This window comes from Lipomyces chichibuensis, assembly GCF_038497645.1.
Source record: "Lipomyces chichibuensis strain CBS 12929 unplaced genomic scaffold V1513scaffold_6, whole genome shotgun sequence".
NCBI classification, from domain to species: Eukaryota; Fungi; Ascomycota; class Lipomycetes; order Lipomycetales; family Lipomycetaceae; genus Lipomyces; species Lipomyces chichibuensis.
This window is the reverse complement of record NW_027117458.1, coordinates 546,025-566,037: the sequence shown is the minus strand read 5'-3', so window position 1 is coordinate 566,037 and position 20,013 is coordinate 546,025. Positions and strand designations below refer to the sequence as shown.

Here is a 20,013-nt window from a genome sequence, read left to right as displayed (position 1 = left end):
TCAAGCTTTGGTGGGTTACACGTCGAAATTTGCTCCATTTGCGTTGGACAAATAAAGTTTGTACATAGCAATGAAAACTTTAATTGCCTCTATCTTACTAAAAACAAAGTAGTTAACTTAAGGTCATAGGTTTATGATTAAGTTATTGGTTTATACATTTTGTTTTCTCAAAAAATGCACCATTGTTAACTCCATACTCAAAGCCGTCCTCAACCAGCTTGTACCATAGTATACAAACAGAATGATCAAATATCTTACAGATTTTACTCCTCTTCATCTCCCTTTTCCAATTCCGCTTCCTTGAGGGCCAGTTCCTTTCGAAGCTTATTAACTACATCAAGGAAACGGTTGCGCAAGATAGGATTTGTAGCATTCTCCGCATCGCGCTCCTTACCCTCGATTGTACTTTGAAGTTCGGCTATCTCTTCCCTGAGAAGTTCAAGGTGGTGCATCGCTTCAATTTCTTCGTCATCCATCTTGCCTCCTCTCTTCTTGCCGTCCTCCTCGTCTTCTTCCTCGTCCTCCTCGTCCTCATCTTCCTCTTCCTCTTCATCACTTTCATTACCAAATAGTGATTCAATTTCGTCGCCAAATTCTGTAGCTTCTTCTTGATTATATCCACCCAACATGTTATATCCCGCATCGGCATCACTTAGCGCGACACTTGGCTCCCGAACAGATTGTGTCCCAGGTGTATGCGGTGGTTCTTCTGTCGTTTCGCGGTGTAGTCTTCCGTCCTGATTGTCATCGTCTTCGTCTTCTTTATCAAACTCTGCTCCTTCTTCCGGCTTTGGCTTCGTCCGGATGACGACTTTTGGAATCGGTTTCTCAATAGGTTTGGTTTGCGCAGGCTCGACAACTTTGACAATCCGTTTTCTGAATCTTCGAGACCTCGCAAATCGCATCGGTGGAGTTATGCCATGAGGATAAGGTAGCTCTTCCTTTCGGTTGCCCTTGTTTTCTGGTTTCTGCAGTTCCGAATCTGGCATCACCCGTGACTTGAATCCCACGACCTGCTCTTCCGAAACAATTTCATCCAGAACAATCAGCATCTGGCATATATCTGCGACTTTATAGATATTCTTCCGATCCAGTGTCTTCTGCGCCTCAATGACAGTCGGTAAATCCACCAACACGGCAAAAAAAAGCTTGTCCCGAATACCCACTGCCGCGTGCCGAGTATCTTTAAATTTGATCCAGACCTCGCCAAATTCAGTTCCCTGACCTTCGACGGCAGATCTTAATCTCTCAAGGTATCTTGCACGAATGGCCTGTTCCTCACGACTGAAACTCTCCATCTCAAACCGAAAAATAAGACCTTCCTCAATCAATGGGTCGTCCTCCCGATCTGGCGCCTCGGAGTCATAGCCTTGGCCCGGCTGCCGTACGGGTTTTACTCGAATCCGTGGCAATCCATGACGTAGTGGTCCCGATGGTTTGACAAGCGGTGGTTTTATCGATATTCGAGGGGTGAGAAGCTGTGACGGTGGCGATGTCGCGGCGCCGGCGGTAGATTTGCTCTTTCTTTGTTTGACTTTGATCTTCGGTAGGCCTGGCGGTGACGAGGCTGTTGACGCGCTTTTCTTGGAATCAGGCGAGCTGGCTCCTGTATTTAATTTTAGGCGTATCATTGGTTGTGGGCTGGATTATGCGATTGCGAAGGCGGCGGTGGTGAGACTATTATTCATAGTCGAGGGCGGTTGGCGGCAAGGTGGGATGGAATGTCGTAATCGAAACCCAAAATCCCAAGGAACAGATGGGAGCAACAGCACCTCCAACGTTAGACTCTACAGCCGAAGGTGATATTTAGGATTAGCAATTATAATTCACAACAAGGAAGAGAACAAATATTAGTAGTGGTGCAAGGCGAGAAAATTAGAACATACTACTACCGCTAGCAAGCCATGTCCGCGAGGCAGACATCAACGGCATCAACGCCGGCCAGCTCTCGTCGCACATCAACAGAATCCATATCGACACTCCGGTCTGTATCATCAGCTGCGCCAAACGGAGCACATTCCCGGTCAACTCATAGAGGTACGCCAACAAGGTCTACAGCTGCGGCTGCAAGACGCCATGCTTTGCGGGAATTCTATGCTATTGGACAAGATCGCTATACAGCAGGTGTTCCGCCGTCCGACATCGACCGGCCAGATTTTCGACCAGAGGTCTGGCTGGACAAATTTGTAAGGGACAATAAGACTAAAGAGGTTTTGAGTAAGGAGAATACGCTGTTACATGAGATCAGGACATTGGATGGCGAGGGAAAGGCTCTTGTGTACGATAATTACAGCAAGTTAATCTCGGCTACAGAGACGATACAGTCCATGAGAGGCAATATAGATCCATTACGACCTACCAGCTCTACGTTGGAGCCGGCAGTAGCCCATATCGCGGAGGTGTCTACTACACTAATAGCAACACTTTCGGAGCGACGAAGGAAGAACGCATCAGAGGATATGGCCAGCAATGGCACCGGGCACTCGAATAAAGAAATGTCAGAGTTTCTAAGGGTTGTTGTGGATGCACCGAGGCGGATACGAGAACTAGTACAGAAAGGTGACGTCGAGAAAGCCCGAGCTGATTGGGATATCATTGAGCCTGTTTTGAATAGACTCAAGGGGATTAAAGGCGTGGACAAGATTATGGAAGATTGTATTAATGCGTTAAAAGCAGATGCAGGGACATAGCCAAGTGGAAAGGAATGTTGTATATAGATATTTGCAGTAATAGACGTTTGTATAACAGGTGTTGACAAATTGATGCCAGAGAACAACAGAAACAGACAAGAGAGAGAACTCCAACACGCTACGGCAGAAAAGTAGTACACCAACATATCGCCATCAGCTTCCACCAATCTGTAATACACAGGTCAGCTGCAGGTTGAATTGAGACTGGTCGATTATAACTGGTTAAATCCAAAATTAATTTCTGCGCTGCCTACTTCTTAGGCGCTTTTAGGACAGGTTGTATAGTGCTTGGCTTTATCAGGAAGTAAACAAATCAGACCTTGAATTATCTGCCTCGTTCTGTCAAGGTATCCAATTCCATGATTGTTTTCGGCAAAATCATTCCACAAATGTTCATCTTGTAGAGCAAGAATAGCATCTGCTTGCCTCATATATACTTGGTCAGCAACCCAGTGCTCTCTTTCCTGTTCCAGCTCCTCAATATAGTCCAAATCGCCAGCACCGAATCCAGAAGCGTTGATGACAATAGCGGGATCGCAGCCAACATCCCGGTCGAGTCGCAGATCATTGGAATCATCGACTCGATCATTTCTAGCCTCATGGTACAGGATCTCCCCATGCTCTTCAATTCTGTGATGGTGCGGTATAAAAGCCATTTCGCAAGTGCCAGAGTCAGGTTGAGCCATCTCGATAGGGCTGGTGGTCTGGATTACTGGACGAGCTTTGACGACTGAAATGGATACTGCGAAAGCCAAGCACCAGGCAAGTCGCAGAAATGTTGAAGGATACATGTTTTTGCTATATTGAGGATCAAACGACACAGCTTCTTTCAATAAAGCTGCATGCTTTTGGATAAAAATTTACAATCAGACGGGTTTAGATTCCCTGCGTAATCAATCCCATCGTCGTGCGGCTGAATCTTGGAAATTCAGCGAAGTATCTAAATCGGTTGTAACGGGTGACGAACAAAACATTACTACGTCATATTGCTCTTTATATAGAAATACCTGGAGAAGTAGTAAGCATATTATCTGAGAGAGAGCCTATGGGTCATAAGAACACGTAACGAAAGTCAAGAGTTGTCACCTGCCAGTTTGACCGATGACGTGGCTTGAGTGAAGGCGATGGTGAGTTGTTAATTAATATTGCACCCAGGCTTAATGATCTCGGAATACCCGGCAACCAACGCCGTATTCGGTATTCGGTAGTCTATAATAAAAATAGGCTTTATCCTCGTGATTCTATGACTCAAATAATTTAGAATTTCTCGGAAAATGGGCAACGAAAGAAGAATTAGGTAATTCCCTTAGACAGTAACTAAGTAGAGCCATCAACCAATCATAGAATGTTTTTGTTTACTGTTGCGATGAGCTGAGCTGAGCTGAGCATGACCCTTGATTTTGAGACTAAAGATGGCTTGAGCTAACTGCAAGGAGAAATTAATAATTAGCCGCAGACAGGAACAAGAAAAGTGTATCTGAGTTAAAAAAGGCTTAACTATTGTGGGTGGGCAACCACGGAAATGAACCTTTCCCTTTTTGGGGATATTGGCAGCCGCAAGTTACCCCATTAAAAGCATACATTAAGAGGGTAAGGGTCCACCTGTCAGATTGAAACAATAATGAATTTTGGTAATAGATTGAATGTCTACCAATAGTAATAATACATACAAATATTACATAGTAATAGTGTATCCTAATTTTATATCGATTGCAAGATTGGATCTGAGATGACTCAGCTAATACACTAAATATGACTAAGCCATCGCTTGGTCGGTCAGGCTCAGGCACACAAAAAATGGCCCCTGTCTAATTCGCTCCACCAAAGTGCATCCTCCCGTCGCCAGCTCCCCCTGTCCCTGTATCCTCTCCTCCAGCTCACAACAGCTTCCCCCCCGCCGCCGCATCTTCGATCTTTCATACTATTCATCAACAACCCCGGCCGCAGCGTGCGGCGTGTCCCACGTTTATCTCGCCGCTCATTAGCTGCCACGATGATACTCACCAGGCCCGCCCAGGCGTCGCCCCCGAAGCAGCAACCGCGCGCGTCAGATACACAGTCTCCAATACTGTTCTCCGAACGGAAAAATAACACGTCGAATCTATGTGCCTACTGCAACCGTGAACTAGAGAGCCCAACTATTAGAGCAATGGACGCCTCTTTCCACAAGAGTTGTTTTGTTTGCGCTGTATGTGTTTTCGTCGCCTTTTTTTTTATTGAGTTTTGTTTTGGTTCCTGGCCCTGAATGCGCACGGAAGTCAGCCTTGCTTGTCCCGCAATTACGTCTCGATACGCAGCAATGACGCGCGTCAGCGGCAATGCACTAACGCAAGAGCTCACCATTATATTCCTCTTTTTAAGTGCACTGAGTGTGTCTGACTCCTTTTATGTTAGGATTGCGGCAAGCCAGTTATCGACAGATTTTTTCCAATGCCACCGTCCGAAGCGTCACCTAAAAGCGGTCCAACACTGCCCCTCTGCGAACACGATTTCTTCCGCCGGAAATCCCTACTGTGTCATGTTTGTGGCGGAGCTCTTCGAGGTGATTATGTTATGGCCGTGGGACACAAATACCATCTTGAGCACTTCACCTGCTCAATTTGTCCACGCGTGTTTCAGGCTGACGATAATTATTACGAACGCGATGGCGCCGTATATTGCCACTTCCACTTCTCAACTTTATTTGCAGATCGATGTGAAGGATGCCATAGTGCTATTTTGAAACAGTTTGTTGAGAATCTCAGAAATGGTCGGCATGAGCATTGGCATCCAGAATGCTATATGATTCACAAATTCTGGAACGTGCGTCTACGTAACGGATCCCAGCAATTGGACTCGGCAGTCTCAGATCCTGGGCCCTATCTTTGGAAAGAAGATAATGATTTAACACCAGAAATGCTGAAAGAGAAACAAAAACAGGTCGAAAACAGTGTCTATCGTATATGGACTGTTCTCAGCGAATATGAAGAAGTGTCAGCCGCTTGCATTTCAGATATGCTACAGTACGCGACTAGTAGTGCAACAATGGATGCAGTTCTTGCGACAGGTAGATTAGTCTATCGGATTCAAGTTTTATTTTCCGCAATCGACGATCTGCGACAATATTCCCACGTTGGCACCAAAAGCTCTGGTAAAGAGCCTAAGACGTTGTGCAAGAACGTGGTCAATTTCTTGACGACTTTACCCGGCGGGTTCCTGACACAAGTGAATCCAAACCGGATGACTAAGGATTTACTTGATCTTGTCACATCAATGGCACACTACTTGAAGCTCTTAATACAGTTTGGTTTGGACACAGGTTTAGAACTGGATAAAAAGTCTAAGGAATCTCAAGCGGTGAACCATTTCCTTGACTACCTTTCGTCACACAATACACCGCCTCCTCTCAACCAGGATACACTTATTCCAAGTATTACAGATCAATGTGTTGCTTGCAGGAAAGGGATCGAGGAAAAGTGCGCAAAACTGATGAACCCGGAGAAGGATGACAAACGTGATCGTCGGTGGCACCTTACTGGAGATTGCTTTGTGTGCGCCAGATGCTCTCGTCATTTGGCAGACGAAATTTCTGAGACCGTTTGGAGCGATTCTGAACGAGCCATTATATGCCAAATCTGTGCTAAAGGAGAAGAGGACGGCAGGCATGGTTTTGTCTTTGTGTCGCGTTTAAACCAGTACTCTTTCTTACTCAACGTTGCACTACAAAGAGTTTATAAGGGTGTTTATGACAACAATCAGGGTGAGGCACTACATCGGGCAGCGTCGACAGATAAGTTCGAATCTGTTGCTGGATATGTCGATACACTGAGCGACATTCGACGGTTACGATCAACAAGGTTCAAAAGAGCAATTTCAGATGCCAAAGGAAAGCAGACTCGAAGGTCGAAGCCCATATCTACCGAAGCGCAGAAACCTCTGCAATTGTCCCCGCAAGAATTTTCATTGCAGCGTCGTCGCAGCAGCGGCAAAAAGCCTAATGGGACCTCGCCACATGCAACACCTGCGAACAACTATCTTAAAGAGTTTGCGAGCTCGCCCATTACATCGACTGTCTCTCCATCAAATTCGACAAGGGGCAATAGTTCACCCATTCCCGAAGATTCGTCGAACTCCTCACTGTCACCTGCCGTACCTCCTTCCTTACCAGCGAGCCAAAGATTTAGCCGTACCAGTGCTGTAGCTCATACTGCCGATAAGCCCGATATATTATTTGGTGAAAAATACCTCACGCTTGATGATATACCTCGAATTGTTGCCGCGGAACAGGCACGTGAACAGCGACCAAACGCCTTCCGTCATCAACGGCAATCATCCCTTGTAATTGGAAGCGGACCTACACCAAAATTAATCAATCAGTCGAATGGCGGTCATCAAGTTGGCAATGCCAGTGACGGTACAGTTCGAGTGGATGGTAATTTTATAGTCGCACGAACTTCCATTGATCGGATGCGATCAGTCGCATCCTCGAAACATTCTGCTACAGCTACTAATCGCGGTGCTCGAAAGTACTTCTCCGAGTTGTTACCTGTCGAGTACTTCTTGGTGCGACAATATGCCGCGGATGCCTTGCAGCCGCTGCTGGCGGAGTTCTTTTCTGCTGAGGAGTTAGCAGAGATACTGTGTGAGCCACGAACTGTTTCGCCAGGGTCAAATGGTGCGGCGAAAATTAGCTTCTGGGAAAAATTTGGCAAGGCATTCTCGAAAAATTCGAATAACAGCAACAATAACAGTGGCAGCAATGGCCATGGGTATCAAAAGAATGGTTCTTCGACGACCCCCAACGGAAGCGGTTTACTGACAACCAACACAAACAGTACTGGTGAAAAATCTGGCAGTAGGAGGAAAGGAGCGGCAACAAACACTACAGCTGATGTATTCAAGGTGCCCTTGGAGGTTCTTGTTGACAGAAGTGGCACAGATTCGGAACTGGGTGTTAGCAAGGGAGCGCTGAAGGTTCCCGCTTTCCTAGACGATGTTATCTCAGCCATGAGGCGCAAAGGTATATAGGCTTTAATATGTCTGAGCGATATGCGAAATCTTGCTAACAATTGGATTAGATATGTCCGTCGAAGGCGTCTTCCGTAAAAATGGTAATATTCGGAAGCTAAAGGCTCTCGCTGAACAGATAGACAAAGCTGCAGGAAATTTGCAACCAGTTGACTTAGATTCAGAGTCACCGGTCCAGCTGGCGGCTTTGCTTAAGAAGTTCCTACGCGAACTACCGGATCCTCTTCTTACGTTTAAGCTTTATAAGGTTTGGGTTGCCTCGCAGCGGATAACAGACGATAATACCCGGCTAAGAGTGTTACATCTTTGCTGCTGCTTGTTACCACGTGCACATAGGGATTCGTTGGAGATTATCGTCAACTTTTTGAAATGGGTTGCATCTTTTTCGCATGTAGATGAGGAATCGGGTTCGAAGATGGACATTCATAACCTGTCAACCGTCATTACTCCAAATATTCTTTATGCATCCACATCCGGCTTCGATGGAGAGTCGCCGACGACAGGCGCACTTGCGACGTTGTCAGGTGACGAGGAATCTCCGCAAGTGCCAATTGGAGGACTCGCCGGCGATAGCTATTTCTTGGCCATTGAAGCAGTGAATAGTCTGATCGAGAATCACGAGGAGTTTAGCCTTGTGCCAGACGACATCGTCGAAAGTGTGCTCAATAACGGGGAAGTGGTTCTGACTTGACCAAATGATTCTACGAAATAAAAGATCGTTATCAGCGTCGCTTGTCTGATTATGTATGATATGTCTTAGTACTATAATTGTATTATTTGTGACTATTATCACGGACGGGGTGGTGTACTTTTGAATTGGTTGGGCTTTGTACGTTACTGTATAGTTCTGTGATAATATTATATCTTCTTTTTGTCGAAGGGTCCTTGTTGTTTAATTGTTTTATTGTTTATTGTTTTATTGTTTCATAATATCTATGTATGAATTTCCAAGGTGTCAAGATTATCTTGTTTGGTTTGGTATGTATTTTAAATACGTGAATTTATTAGCCAGGACATATGGGATTGTTCGATAGTCAGATATCGCATGTACTAAAGCCTGAAATTTTATGTACCATTGTTTTCACTACTTTTGGAGTCCATGATTTTCTAAAATTCAAAATACGCCGAGCTACCATTACAAGCAAACAACCTATAGTACAGAAAGTTGCGACCTATATCCAAATAAAGCATCTTACAATACTGCATAGTACTTCAAAATGTGGCGCTATATTATACCATTCTTACCATCAGTAGACGATAGATTTGGTCCCGGACCGCCTTCAATTTTTACTTCAGTGTCTAATTCTTCAGTCGCCGCATTTGAAGGATCTAAAATCGTACCTCGGAATCGATCTTCTTGACTGACTTTGGATTGCCTCTTAATGAGACCTAAATCATTTAGTTCAACCCGCAATAATATGATAATTTTTAACACTTACTGTCGACTAATTCTTCGCTTCCAGTAACTGTATTAAACTCCTTTGTCGTATTGTAGCACCATTCTATGAATCGTTGCAAGCCGTCATCCTCCGCCTCCTCGTCTCCGCCGTCAGGAAACTCATCTAATATCCGCATTGGCCGTAACCCGCCTGCGGCCTCCATAGCCATCCTGATATCACCCACACCTGGCTCTTCCCGTCCACATAACGCTGCATATGACGCGGCCCTGGTAGACAGCATGGTCATGTACCGGATCGCGAGATCAGTTAAAGTGTCGAGTACCGACGGGGGACATCTGTCGATTCCGGACGCGCGAAGAATCTGGGCCGTCGTTATGCGCAGGAAAGAGTAGAATAGTTCGGAGCTCATCTGGTCATGCGGTGTGTGCGGGGGCATGTAGATGTTTTGGTGAGGGTAGGAGAATGGGGGATGTTGCGTACCTTGATCATGCGCGGTTTCGCGATGTGCCCCTACCAAGGCCGTTGCAAAAGATATTTAATAGGCAAACCAGCTAAAATTGTGCAGTATATTTAATGCCCTCCGATCTCGTTGGCAGCCTAATGGTGCAGTGGAAAATGATCGCACTGGTGGGTTGGAAACTCCGTCACCTTTGCCTGGCATCGCATTTTACTATTTCGACGTGGTGTTGGCGGACCTGTGGCTGTGTATTGAGAGACAGATTGTGGCTTGCAGTTATTTGTTCTCAAGGCTGCTCATCCCACAGGGACTTCGTTCATAGACTATCATACCTTTATTGCGAATTGCATTGAAGCGTTAAATATATTCATAAAATTCAGGACAGTATAACTGCTATTCATACCGATTGCATTACTCAGAATGTCCGCCCAAGCTGTAATCCTGGACGAGGTAAGCATCGAATCCATACCAATCGGATATACAAGAGCCATCGAGAATATCTATTTGCAGTACTAGTGGGAACACGATACTAACGGTCTCATCTATAAACAGACTGTTACGTACTGTGGTCAAGAGCTCAAGGACCAGAACCAATGTTTTCGGAGATTCAAAGATCCACAGGCTATATCTCAAAATTGCCAAGTCTACATCAATCTGCTCATGAGATGCGTCAAAGCCCGGTTCGTTTGACTTGCGACTTTCACTTTTCATTTTGACGAAACGGTGTGTCTAATAAGTGTCTATTCTAGGGTTCCCTCGTATGTGTTTTTAAGAGAAGCATGCGGACCATCCATGGACGAACTCCAGGATTGCATACTAAAGGCGACAGACACTCCCACCAAGGCTTGCGCAGATATACAAGCTAAAGTCTGGAGCTGTAGGGATAAATTCATGGAAGGCTATATTGCGGAAAAGACTAAGCAGAAAAATGGAGATAAATGACTTGGGTAGAACGAATATATTCAGGCGTTGAGACGTTTATTTGTATATAGGATTTGTCACTCATCTTACATAACCTCCTCGTATTGTGCGAGATACTCTTTAATCGATATATTAGGCAGAAAAATTAATAGATATGCTCTCCACATGTTACACGAGTACTGTAGCACGTCGTTGTCAACTTATCACTATAAAAAACCCCAACCTTTAGCTGGCTGCTATATTGAATCCGACAATTATAACCGAGTGATAAGTAATAATTTTGTAAGCTCCCTATCAAACAAAATAAAATTGAAATTGCTGGACAATCCCACCAAAAAAAGAACCACCCCACGGGGGTCTCGAACCCCCAACCTTGAGATCACATCTCAGAGTTAACCCGACATAAGAGTCTCACGCTCTGCCAATTGAGCTAGCAGGGTCGCATTTCTCAAACCAAGATTTAGATGCTTGATAAGGAACAAACCGGGGTTAGGTTAAATTGAAATAGACTTGACTCTCTTTTGCCAGCTAAGTAATGTGGACTCATTAAGTAATTTCTTTATTTCTAATTTATTGGAAATAAATCATACTTGTTTTGTCGCGGGGTGAGGTAACATGTGCGAACATGTTACCTGGCTTACCATGGCGAGGCGTATTTCTGATGTACTTTAGTACGCTTGAAATGTATCTGCCGGTCAATGACTCAATGTTATGAGAACTACGGCTTAACTTGTTCAATATTAAAGATGAGCTGTATTGGTTGTGGATGTATAATGTTACCGTATTCCGTCTGTCAAAATTCGCCCACGTAGCAACCTGCCATGGCTTACGGAAAGCAATTCATATTTAGTCACGTTCAAAGTTGGAGATCCCCTGGCCGCTTCCGTTGAAGGGTCCAGTGCACAATAAAAATGCGTTCCTTCTATCTTCGATAGTTCCACCTAGTCATATTCAGTTTGGAACATCATATATTCAAATTCTCCTATAAGGAGTGTCTTTCCAGTCCCATTTGGAATAACTAATGGCTTATCCCATTCATCTGCAAAAATTGATTGTAACCTTTCTTAGTGACTTGCTAGGGTTAGGGAGTGTCGGTATCGAAAGTTGAAACTCAATTTGAGCCCTTGATAGAGGCTGCGCAATATTAGATCAAGGCAATACACTCGGTCTACGAGTCTAGAATATATGAAGATGGCGGACGATCCTCCCCCTGATATCTCGCAATGTGAGACGTACGATGAATTGGTTGCTTCGATGAGATACTTGCATGCCAAATCGGAGGCACTGACGGCACAAATGACATCTCTATACGAATCGCAGACAGATCCGCTGTCGTTCGCGTTGCAGCGGTTAGATATCCTCGGTGCATCTCTGAGTACACCTCAACAGACTGCGCGGAGTCTAATGAAGATGATTTCTGATGCGTCCTTCGTGGCATCAAGAATATCCCAGAAAGTGCGACAATTGGATAAGGAGCAATCGCGTGTACAGCAGTCGTTGGAATATGCACTCAAGACGCAGGAGTTGAAGTCTTGCATTATCGGTATCTACGATGCGACACAAGTGAGGGATTGGGAATCGGTTGCTCAGCATATACATCGGGCTTCGAAACTGCCTCCGGAGCTAGTAAAGGGACGATTTGCGGAGGTAATGGTGCCTACGGAAGAGAATCCGGAGAGCCCCGCAATCGCGCTACAGAATGAGATAGAATCATTTGGTGCACTATTTTTAAAGGAGTTTGAAGCTGCTGCAAAAGCCAAAGATGTGGAAAAGATCACTAGGTTCTTCAAATTGTTCCCGTTAATAGGGAAGGAGAAGGAGGGATTAGACGTCTATGCCAAATTTGTTTGTACCATTATCGCTGGTCAGAGCAGGCAGCTAATGGGCAGCAAGAGTATGTATATGGATACGTGTCTATGTCTTTTCAATTGAACTAACTATATTTAGTTGAGGGTCCGCTTTTCTTTGGAATGGCTATATCTCGGTTATTCGAGAATATCGCCACTATTGTCGACCAACACACTCCGATTGTTGAGAGATACTATGGTCGTGGTAAGATGCAGAGAGTTATAGAGCGTATTCAGCTGGAAGCAGATACTCAAGGTGGAATTATCGTGGACACTTATTTTGATGATCGTAATATCAACAGACGTCTTTCAGATATCAAGAGCTATGCCTTCAGCTTCTTGGTTCAGAGCTTTATGCCGACAGGCATGGGAATGAATATGGGAATGAGGTCAATGAGTCCGGCAGTAGGCACCGATGCCGGTATCAACGTACAAGATATCGATACTGTTCTGAACGAATGCGCGGTTATGATTGGACGGTGGAGCTTATATTGCAAATTTTTGGCTATTAAGTGGTGGGCGCAAGAGCCCAAGTATGAAGATGAGAAACCGATTAGAGAGAACAAGTCTGCGACAGCGTTGAAAATTCCTCCAATACTTCCTGATAGCAAACTATACGTGAAGATGAATACAAGAGTAGCATCTGCATTTGAATCAATGGCAACCTTTTTCTTCAGACGGTCCGTCGAGAAAGCGTTTCAACTAGATGAAGCACCAAACTTGAAGCGTCTGCCACCCGAGCCTTCACCGTCCTCACCGCTGATTACTTCTGCGATCGACGATGTCATGTATGTTTTGAATGCTGTTTTAGACAGGACAGTCTCTACTGGTCATGCGCATCTTATTAAAAATGTTATTGGCAATGTTCGACGCGTATTGGAATCCGATCTAGTTGGCATGATTCAGCGAAAGATGCGTGACGAGACATATCCCAAAAGCGTTGGCACGTCGTCTGGCAATGGACCTCCACCTCCACCTCCTGAAGATAAAGTCAATGGTTTCCTGGTTCATCTGAACAATTTGGACGTCGCTACTGAATATATAGAGCGTATTATTGTCACAGTTGTGGCATCATGTGGAGATGGTGAGGTCGTTTCGGTGTTTCCATTTGGTGACGAGCACGCACAAGTTACGTCTGCGCTCAATGGCCTATCTAGTTCGTTTGATTCTCGAGTTAAAGAGTTACTGCACGATGGTATACAAGTAATATTTGTACAAGTTGTGAAGCCCCGTCTGCGACCGCTACTGTCAGAGGCCTTCAAAGAAGCAACTTATATGCCACGTGGGTCCGGAAGTATCGACGATCCGGAGGAGTCACTATCGCAACAGCAAGCTGACCTCGTGCGTCTGAGATTTGCCTACGGATGGGACGCAGTAATGCATCCTATCCGAAAGATCCTGACAGAAAGAAATTACTCGCGCCTACTCTCTGTGACAAGCGAGTATGTTTCCACATTGTTAGAAAGGCGCGTATGGGCAATGACAGGTCGCGTGAACGAGCTCGGTGCCATCCAGCTGGAGCGAGATGTCGCGGGTATTATTTCTCATGTGTCGCAAGGAAAATGGTACTTCTTGAGGGAGAAATTTGTCAGAGTCGCGCAGCTCGTTATGGTGCTTGGACTGGATGAGCAGGAATTAGAGGCTGGTGGTATCGAATGGGTCTTGACCGACGAAGAACGCCGACGAGCCGCCACAATCCGTGTGGACGAGATGTAGCATAGTCGGCCGAGTCAAGTAGATGTTATGTAATATAGGGGTGCATGTGATCGGTGTGATGTTTAATGATCTCAACATTGATATGAAGACAAATTTTACAGTACAGGAAGTTATAACTCTGGACGTAGAAAATTAGTTCGCAACTCCCGACGAGCGATCCTGCAGAGTTGCGATAGAGTCTATTGATGAAATGGACGAAAACGTGTTTGTTCACGCTTGCTGTAACTAGTGTGCCATGCCGGTTCTTTGCCTCATTTTATAGCGAATGCATACATATATAACATTATCATACGAAGCTGTCTCGGTACTATGTGCAAATCCACAAAGTTTGACAATATCTTTCGGGGCTGCGAACTACCGCGAAGGCCTAGGGTTCAGGGTTCAAGGATTAAAGCAATTTAACCTTTAAGTTGCAATCATACAGTCAGTAACTTCAACATCGGCTTATTATTTGTTTCAACGTATAACTGGACAGACATATTAACGGACAGACGAGAAATTTCCAAGCTAACCCTTTCAACCTCATCGAATCAAGACAGATATCATCTACAAGTAACTCAGGAGGCGAGCCACATGTCTACGGCAACTTAGTTTCGCAGAATTTTTGGACTCTTTACGATTGTGGGCTTCTTGCCAATTTCTTTTATCGGCAACCACCGGTCCCGTTATGTCTCGTCAACCTTGAAGACTTTACGAGTGTATTCAAAGCTTGCAATTTGCATATGGCATATCTCTCACTGCATTTATCGGCTTGATAGGGACATTTCTCACGACCGCCATCACGGCTTCTTTCATACGACAAAACCTATTGCACCGTACACTGCGCGGTCACACAACAATCAGAGCCACAATGGTATCAATGTCTTCAGCTTTACCTCCCCCGATTACGACCCAGATACTTCCAGTAGCTCTATCTGACATTGACTTCCCGCGGGACGCAGATATGCCAAATATCCCACAGTCCTCGCTAACCTACGCCAACCTCCACAAAGCTGCCGACTTGATCAGAAATCATATAGCACCCGTTGCATTTCCCACCGAAACAGTGTATGGACTCGGCGCATCAGCATTGTCGACTACGGCTGTCAGACAAATTTTTGCAGCGAAGAATCGACCGTCGGATAACCCGTTGATCGTGCACGTTAGCTCTGTCTCGCAACTACGACGAGTACTAGGCACAAAAATCCCCGATATTTATGAACCTCTTATTCAGAAATTTTGGCCCGGACCATTGACGATTATATTACCGCTGCCTGATCCGATTAGAAATGAAGATGGCAGCGAGACGCCAGCCGTTAGTCCAGCCTGTACGCCAGGCCAAAACACATTTGGCGTGCGAATGCCGTCGCATCCGGTTGCGCGGGCATTGATTGCGATAACTGACACGCCAATCGCCGCGCCGTCTGCTAACGCGTCTTCGAGACCTAGTCCGACGACCGCGATGCACGTGTACACCGACATGGCTGGACGGATTCCATTAATTTTGGATGGTGGGTCATGTAATGTCGGTCTGGAAAGCACTGTAGTTGACGGGACTGTCTCTCCCCCTGCAATATTGCGCCCAGGTGGTGTTAGTATTGAGGAAATTAGAAAGTACGGTGGGCCATTGTGGAAGGATGTCGTCACTGGAAAGAGCGAGGCCGGACAAGACGAGAAAGTTCGGACGCCGGGGATGAAGTATCGGCATTATTCTCCCAAAGCAAAGGTTGTAGTGTTTTTAGGACAGGGTGATGGTAGTGGTGGAGAGATTGAAAGGTACTTAAGTGGATTAAGTGAGGATTTAAAAATCGGCGTCTTGCCATCCCGCTTATTCAACCTTGATTCTTGGGATGAAGAAATTAAGAAGAAGATCTGCGTTGTCAAGGAACTGGGCAAGTCTGGAGCCGATATTTCGAGAAATTTATTTGCACATTTAAGAGAAGTCGACGAAGCGGGCGTAGATTTGATAATTGCGGAAGGTGTGGGTGAAGAAGACGAGGGCGCGGCAATTATGAACAGACTGCGGAAGGCTGCCACTGAGATATTGGATAACGATCAGCATATAGTGAAGAAGCGAGTTTGTTAGAGCATTGCATTTACTTTAGAGCAAAAAGAATCTATTCTCGATCGAAATTTGCGATATTTCGTAGTAATGCCTTAACCCTAGGATCTTTAATAATTCGGAGCCCCTGAAAACCGTCGTCAGAATGAGACTGTTCAAACGACAAGTCAACAGCTATGCATCTTATGGGCTAGATATAATCTACCGATTCTCCATGAAATATGACCAAAATGGATACGGACAGATCTGCCGATAGCAGTGGCGACACTACAGATAGTGAACTACCATCTCATCCAGGCGACGCAATACGCCACCGGCATGTTTCTGCGAGCGCTAATGCCCGACCTGTGATGACAACGGATCGGACGGGTCTACCAAAATATGTTCTTCACTTTATTTTAGAAGGGCATAAAGCTGGTGTTACGAACGTCAAGTTCAGCGCTGATGGAAAGTGGATTGCGACCTCATGTAAGTTTGTCTATTGCTTGAAGAAAATAAATTTTGGTTAATTACTATGTAGCGGCGGATAAGACGATCAAAATATGGCATGCTGACGACGGCGAGTATGAGACTACTATTGAGGGACATGGAAGCGGCATAAACGACATTGCCTGGTCGCCGGATTCGAAAGTCCTGGCGTCCGCGTCTGATGATAAGACTGTACGAATATGGAATGTTATGTCTGTGAGTGGGCCTGAGGTTCTGAAGTTACCTTCGCTAAGATGGACTAGGGACGAATACTGAGGACACTAAGAGGACACACGAATTATGCTTATAGTGTGGATTTTAATCCGAAAGGCAATCTTATTGCTTCAGGAAGTTTTGACGAATCAATTAAGATCTGGGATGTGAAGAAAGGCGTGTGTCTAAGAACGCTACCTGCGCACTCGGATCCAGTCTCTGCAGTTCATTTCACTAGAGATGGGACTATGATTGTATCGTGCAGTCATGATGGTCAAATGTGTGTATTTAATTTGCTAGGAATAGTATGAGTATGATATTTACTGATATTGATTAGCCGTCTCTGGGACACCTCAACTGGCCAGTGTTTAAAGACTTTAATCGAAGACAACAATTCCCCGGTATCATGTGTACGATTTTCACCAAATGGGAAGTACTTGCTATCAGGAGCCTTGGATTCGGCGGTGCGACTGTGGGATTATTTAAAGGGTCGATGTGTAAAGACATACCAAGGACATAAAAACGAGAAATTTATCTGTGTGTCGACGTTTTCGACTACAAGAGGAGTTTGGGTGTACGTGCTCAAGCTGTCATAGTTATGAGTGATGCTAATTTCGGATTAGTGTGAGTGGATCGGAGGACGGCAGGATCTTCTTTTGGGACGTTCAAACTAAAGAAGTGGTCCAGATTCTTGATGGTCATAAAGGTACGCCAGTTCTATTATGCTAAGTTTGGTAAAAGCTGAACTGATAATTTAGATGTTGTACTTGCGGTGGATGCACATCCCACGAAGAATTTGTTAGCATCAGCTGGATTGGACGGGTTTGTAAGGATATGGATGGAGCGATAACGTGCAGTGTACGATATTGGTTTGTATATAGGGACTGTACTATACATTATGGTTATCATTTCGTATGCAAATGCTGACGATGATATCATCTACGCACTCCTCCAAACACTATATAGACTGACGAATCTCATATCGCCATAAACCCAAATGCTAGTCCCACTTGATATGCAGTAACTAATATCTTAATAATCATAAAGCGCCTTCGACTCCAACCCCGATATTGCTCTTCCGCTATGATTAACAGCATCCTCGACGGCCACTCTTGCATAATAGATGCAATCGTTGACTGACACTCCCAAGAACGAGGCGCCGGTTAGAATGAGCTTGCCATTGAACTGCGCCAGCACGGCCTTGTGAATTGCACGCAAATTAGCATGATGCCCAACGACATATTGTGGGATACAGGATTCCTGGTATGTCGCCTGTGTGAGCGCCGGCGATTCGTTCACACCGATTTGGCGCGAAATCAGCTTTTTTGCGAGCGCGACGGCTTCATCATGTTCTTTGACGGGCTTGCAGTGGTTCCACCAATGACCACCTAGCATGACAGTGAGCTTAGTACCATCGACCGAGTCTTGAAAACTTCCGGGAATAAGCCTTTCGCCATGATCTCGAGAAACAGCATCAGAGTCAAATACGACGCCTAATGCCAACTCAGGATTATCTTCCCGAGGAACAGCTTTCGGAAGGAGATATCCAAAGCCGGTGACGGGGAGTAACCAAGGTTTGCTAAAAAAGAGATTGACGACGTTCACAGAGACTGAAGGGATTTTCCGTAGACACTCCGCAAGTGGGGGTTCTGTAAGCTCAGCCAGTTTGCGAGATGGTACAGCTGAGAAGACGTGTGAATATGTGCTTACTCCCTGAGCTGAAGTGACTGTAACTCCATCGACAACATTTTCGAGATGCCGAACGGGATCTTCATATCGTATTGTGACGTTTCCCGATGACAAAATTTCCTCCTGCAACCGATCGACTAGAGATTGCATGCCATGTCTGAATGACACAATACTGGCGTCCTCTAATGAGTCCATAAATGCCTTATTACGTTCAAGCAATTCTTTCAAATGCTCATTTTGCCTCTCAGCGTATGGATTTTCGCTTTCCTTAGTCTCAGGCGCCTCTCGCCTCTTCCAAAGCGGCACTACACTACCCCAAGTCTTTTCCCGCTTCCATAGGTACTCAAATATGCTCTTGATACTCAATTGATTTATATCACCCGCGTAAATCCCGTGAATGGCGCCAGATATCAAGCGTTCCGTAATCCGAGGGCCAAACCTTCTTGTCATGAAGCTGGCAATCGATTCATCGTTCGCCTCGACCACTGCTTTGGGCTTATTCCGCCGAAACGGCTCAACCAACACTTCGGGCAACATGCCCCGGAACAATGGTTGTGAGAAGTAAAATTTCAGGATTGATGCGACTGAATATGGAATCATGTTAATTTTCCCGTCGTAAAAGATGTATCTGTTTTTGGCTGCGGCAGATCGTTTCGGGACCACTATAAGCTCATCTTTCAAATTTAGTCGTCGAATCTGCATAAAGTTAGGAACCCCTCATCAATTGGCTAAGTTCTCATAAAGAAACCGACCAGATCAAAGATATTCACAGAGCTGACTCGTTTACTGACACGAAGGGTTCTCGGACCATGTTCGAATAGAACGTAGCCCTCGCCGCTTGTACCGTCCATACCCGGCAGCGCTAATTGAGTACTCTGGATATATCCGCCGAGGCGCTTTGAGGACTCGTAGATAGTAATCGGGACATCGTGTGGCAAGGCGCGAACGAGGTAGTAAGCGGTCGAGAGACCGGAGATTCCACCGCCTGGTGGAGACGAATCAGCGTTTTGTACTAAGATTGGCAAAGTGACTTACCGAGCACGGCGACGGAACGAATTGGGCTCATGGCAGAGCTACTCTGTTGAGTGCGCGCCAGAATAAATGGAATGGCTACAAATAAAATCGGGTGGCTATGGCATTGGTAGGTAGATCGTTGGTATACTAATGGCCTGATCCACGGGGAGGATAGATAAGATGCACCCGACAATGGCAATCCTAAGGAGTAAGGCAACCAATAGTGCAAAGTGCAGCAAAACTCGCCCAATCTGTCCAATAAATTGCGCCTTTGATTGCTTGAAATTACTCAAATTGCCCAAATTTGACTGGCTTCCTTCAGACCTAAGCATAGGTTACTGGCAATGGGGCATCCGGGCCTTAAGTCGACAGCGGATCTCGGCAAGCAAAGCTTCATTGCCATGACCGCCCACTCAATTAATCCGCTTAATCAGCAGCCACATGCCGTTGTGGATTTGAATATTACCGAAATAATAATATCTCCGGTATTACACTTATTCTTTCCATTTAGTTATATCATTGGAGCCAAATGACACTAGACCCTTTAGTA

General features: G+C 45.4%; 9 protein-coding genes and 1 non-coding gene across 10 annotated transcripts; 5 read left to right on the top strand and 5 right to left on the bottom strand.

Moving 5' to 3' along the window:
• Nucleotides 1-87: 87 nt before the first annotated feature.
• On the bottom strand, nucleotides 88-1,861 carry V1513DRAFT_440251 (TAFII55 protein conserved region-domain-containing protein). The gene has a single exon (XM_066897330.1). The coding sequence runs from the start codon at nucleotides 1,629-1,631 to the stop codon at nucleotides 264-266; it is 1,368 nt and encodes a 455-aa protein (XP_066755187.1). The 5' UTR covers nucleotides 1,632-1,861; the 3' UTR covers nucleotides 88-263.
• V1513DRAFT_440250 (Vps51/Vps67-domain-containing protein) lies at nucleotides 1,679-2,772 on the top strand. Its single transcript, XM_066897329.1, has one exon. The coding sequence runs from the start codon at nucleotides 1,905-1,907 to the stop codon at nucleotides 2,688-2,690; it is 786 nt and encodes a 261-aa protein (XP_066755186.1). The 5' UTR covers nucleotides 1,679-1,904; the 3' UTR covers nucleotides 2,691-2,772.
• V1513DRAFT_440249 (uncharacterized protein) lies at nucleotides 2,644-3,828 on the bottom strand. Its single transcript, XM_066897328.1, has one exon. It carries the CDS (start codon nucleotides 3,479-3,481, stop codon nucleotides 2,948-2,950), a length of 534 nt encoding a protein of 177 aa, XP_066755185.1. The 5' UTR covers nucleotides 3,482-3,828; the 3' UTR covers nucleotides 2,644-2,947.
• Nucleotides 3,829-4,824: 996 nt separating this feature from the next.
• On the top strand, nucleotides 4,825-8,782 carry V1513DRAFT_440246 (uncharacterized protein; the record flags this gene model as incomplete). The annotated part of the gene is made up of 2 exons (XM_066897327.1): nucleotides 4,825-7,689; nucleotides 7,748-8,782. Coding segments are annotated over exons 1-2 (3,205 nt in total), but the record flags the coding sequence as incomplete, so codon positions are not given.
• A 10-nt stretch (nucleotides 8,783-8,792) lies between these two features.
• V1513DRAFT_478036 (uncharacterized protein) lies at nucleotides 8,793-9,727 on the bottom strand. The gene is made up of 2 exons (XM_066900261.1): nucleotides 9,137-9,727; nucleotides 8,793-9,086 (listed from the first exon to the last, which is right to left on the bottom strand). Exons 1-2 carry the CDS (start codon nucleotides 9,531-9,533, stop codon nucleotides 8,923-8,925), a joined length of 561 nt encoding a protein of 186 aa, XP_066755183.1. The 5' UTR covers nucleotides 9,534-9,727; the 3' UTR covers nucleotides 8,793-8,922.
• Nucleotides 9,728-10,819: 1,092 nt separating this feature from the next.
• V1513DRAFT_t28 lies at nucleotides 10,820-10,915 on the bottom strand. Its single transcript has one exon. It is a non-coding gene; the product is annotated as a tRNA-Lys (tRNA).
• Nucleotides 10,916-11,626: 711 nt separating this feature from the next.
• Nucleotides 11,627-14,403, top strand: V1513DRAFT_411497 (COG4 transport protein-domain-containing protein). Its single transcript, XM_066895732.1, has 2 exons — nucleotides 11,627-12,369; nucleotides 12,423-14,403. The coding sequence occupies exons 1-2, from the start codon at nucleotides 11,661-11,663 to the stop codon at nucleotides 14,036-14,038; spliced, it is 2,325 nt and encodes a 774-aa protein (XP_066755182.1). The 5' UTR covers nucleotides 11,627-11,660; the 3' UTR covers nucleotides 14,039-14,403.
• An 18-nt stretch (nucleotides 14,404-14,421) lies between these two features.
• V1513DRAFT_279519 (DHBP synthase RibB-like alpha/beta domain-containing protein) lies at nucleotides 14,422-16,174 on the top strand. Its single transcript, XM_066894575.1, has one exon. It carries the CDS (start codon nucleotides 14,889-14,891, stop codon nucleotides 16,101-16,103), a length of 1,215 nt encoding a protein of 404 aa, XP_066755181.1. The 5' UTR covers nucleotides 14,422-14,888; the 3' UTR covers nucleotides 16,104-16,174.
• Nucleotides 16,175-16,195: 21 nt separating this feature from the next.
• On the top strand, nucleotides 16,196-17,734 carry V1513DRAFT_396551 (WD40-repeat-containing domain protein). Its single transcript, XM_066895386.1, has 6 exons — nucleotides 16,196-16,547; nucleotides 16,600-16,763; nucleotides 16,811-17,040; nucleotides 17,098-17,334; nucleotides 17,384-17,466; nucleotides 17,519-17,734. Exons 1-6 carry the CDS (start codon nucleotides 16,301-16,303, stop codon nucleotides 17,608-17,610), a joined length of 1,053 nt encoding a protein of 350 aa, XP_066755180.1. The 5' UTR covers nucleotides 16,196-16,300; the 3' UTR covers nucleotides 17,611-17,734.
• Nucleotides 17,530-19,999, bottom strand: V1513DRAFT_279543 (uncharacterized protein). The gene is made up of 3 exons (XM_066894576.1): nucleotides 19,485-19,999; nucleotides 19,202-19,434; nucleotides 17,530-19,145 (listed from the first exon to the last, which is right to left on the bottom strand). Exons 1-3 carry the CDS (start codon nucleotides 19,513-19,515, stop codon nucleotides 17,793-17,795), a joined length of 1,617 nt encoding a protein of 538 aa, XP_066755179.1. The 5' UTR covers nucleotides 19,516-19,999; the 3' UTR covers nucleotides 17,530-17,792.
• Nucleotides 20,000-20,013: the final 14 nt, after the last annotated feature.

Excerpts from the sequence above, each read along its gene's own strand:
- V1513DRAFT_440251 (XM_066897330.1), bottom strand. The coding sequence starts at position 1,631 with ATGATACGCCTAAAATTAAATACAGGAGCCAGCTCGCCTGATTCCAAG.
- V1513DRAFT_440250 (XM_066897329.1), top strand. The coding sequence starts at position 1,905 with ATGTCCGCGAGGCAGACATCAACGGCATCAACGCCGGCCAGCTCTCGT.
- V1513DRAFT_440249 (XM_066897328.1), bottom strand. The coding sequence starts at position 3,481 with ATGTATCCTTCAACATTTCTGCGACTTGCCTGGTGCTTGGCTTTCGCA.
- V1513DRAFT_478036 (XM_066900261.1), bottom strand. The coding sequence starts at position 9,533 with ATGCCCCCGCACACACCGCATGACCAGATGAGCTCCGAACTATTCTAC. Across the intron at positions 9,087-9,136 it reads AAGCGAAGAATTAGTCGACA|GTCTCATTAAGAGGCAATCC; the intron begins GTAAGTGTTAAA and ends TAAATGATTTAG.
- V1513DRAFT_411497 (XM_066895732.1), top strand. The coding sequence starts at position 11,661 with ATGAAGATGGCGGACGATCCTCCCCCTGATATCTCGCAATGTGAGACG. Across the intron at positions 12,370-12,422 it reads GCAGCTAATGGGCAGCAAGA|TTGAGGGTCCGCTTTTCTTT; the intron begins GTATGTATATGG and ends AACTATATTTAG.
- V1513DRAFT_279519 (XM_066894575.1), top strand. The coding sequence starts at position 14,889 with ATGGTATCAATGTCTTCAGCTTTACCTCCCCCGATTACGACCCAGATA.
- V1513DRAFT_396551 (XM_066895386.1), top strand. The coding sequence starts at position 16,301 with ATGACCAAAATGGATACGGACAGATCTGCCGATAGCAGTGGCGACACT. Across the intron at positions 16,764-16,810 it reads GAATATGGAATGTTATGTCT|GGACGAATACTGAGGACACT; the intron begins GTGAGTGGGCCT and ends AAGATGGACTAG. Across the intron at positions 17,041-17,097 it reads TGCAGTCATGATGGTCAAAT|CCGTCTCTGGGACACCTCAA; the intron begins GTGTGTATTTAA and ends GATATTGATTAG.
- V1513DRAFT_279543 (XM_066894576.1), bottom strand. The coding sequence starts at position 19,515 with ATGAGCCCAATTCGTTCCGTCGCCGTGCTCG. Across the intron at positions 19,435-19,484 it reads TCGTTCCGTCGCCGTGCTCG|GCGGTGGAATCTCCGGTCTC; the intron begins GTAAGTCACTTT and ends CGTCTCCACCAG. Across the intron at positions 19,146-19,201 it reads CTGTGAATATCTTTGATCTG|ATTCGACGACTAAATTTGAA; the intron begins GTCGGTTTCTTT and ends AACTTTATGCAG.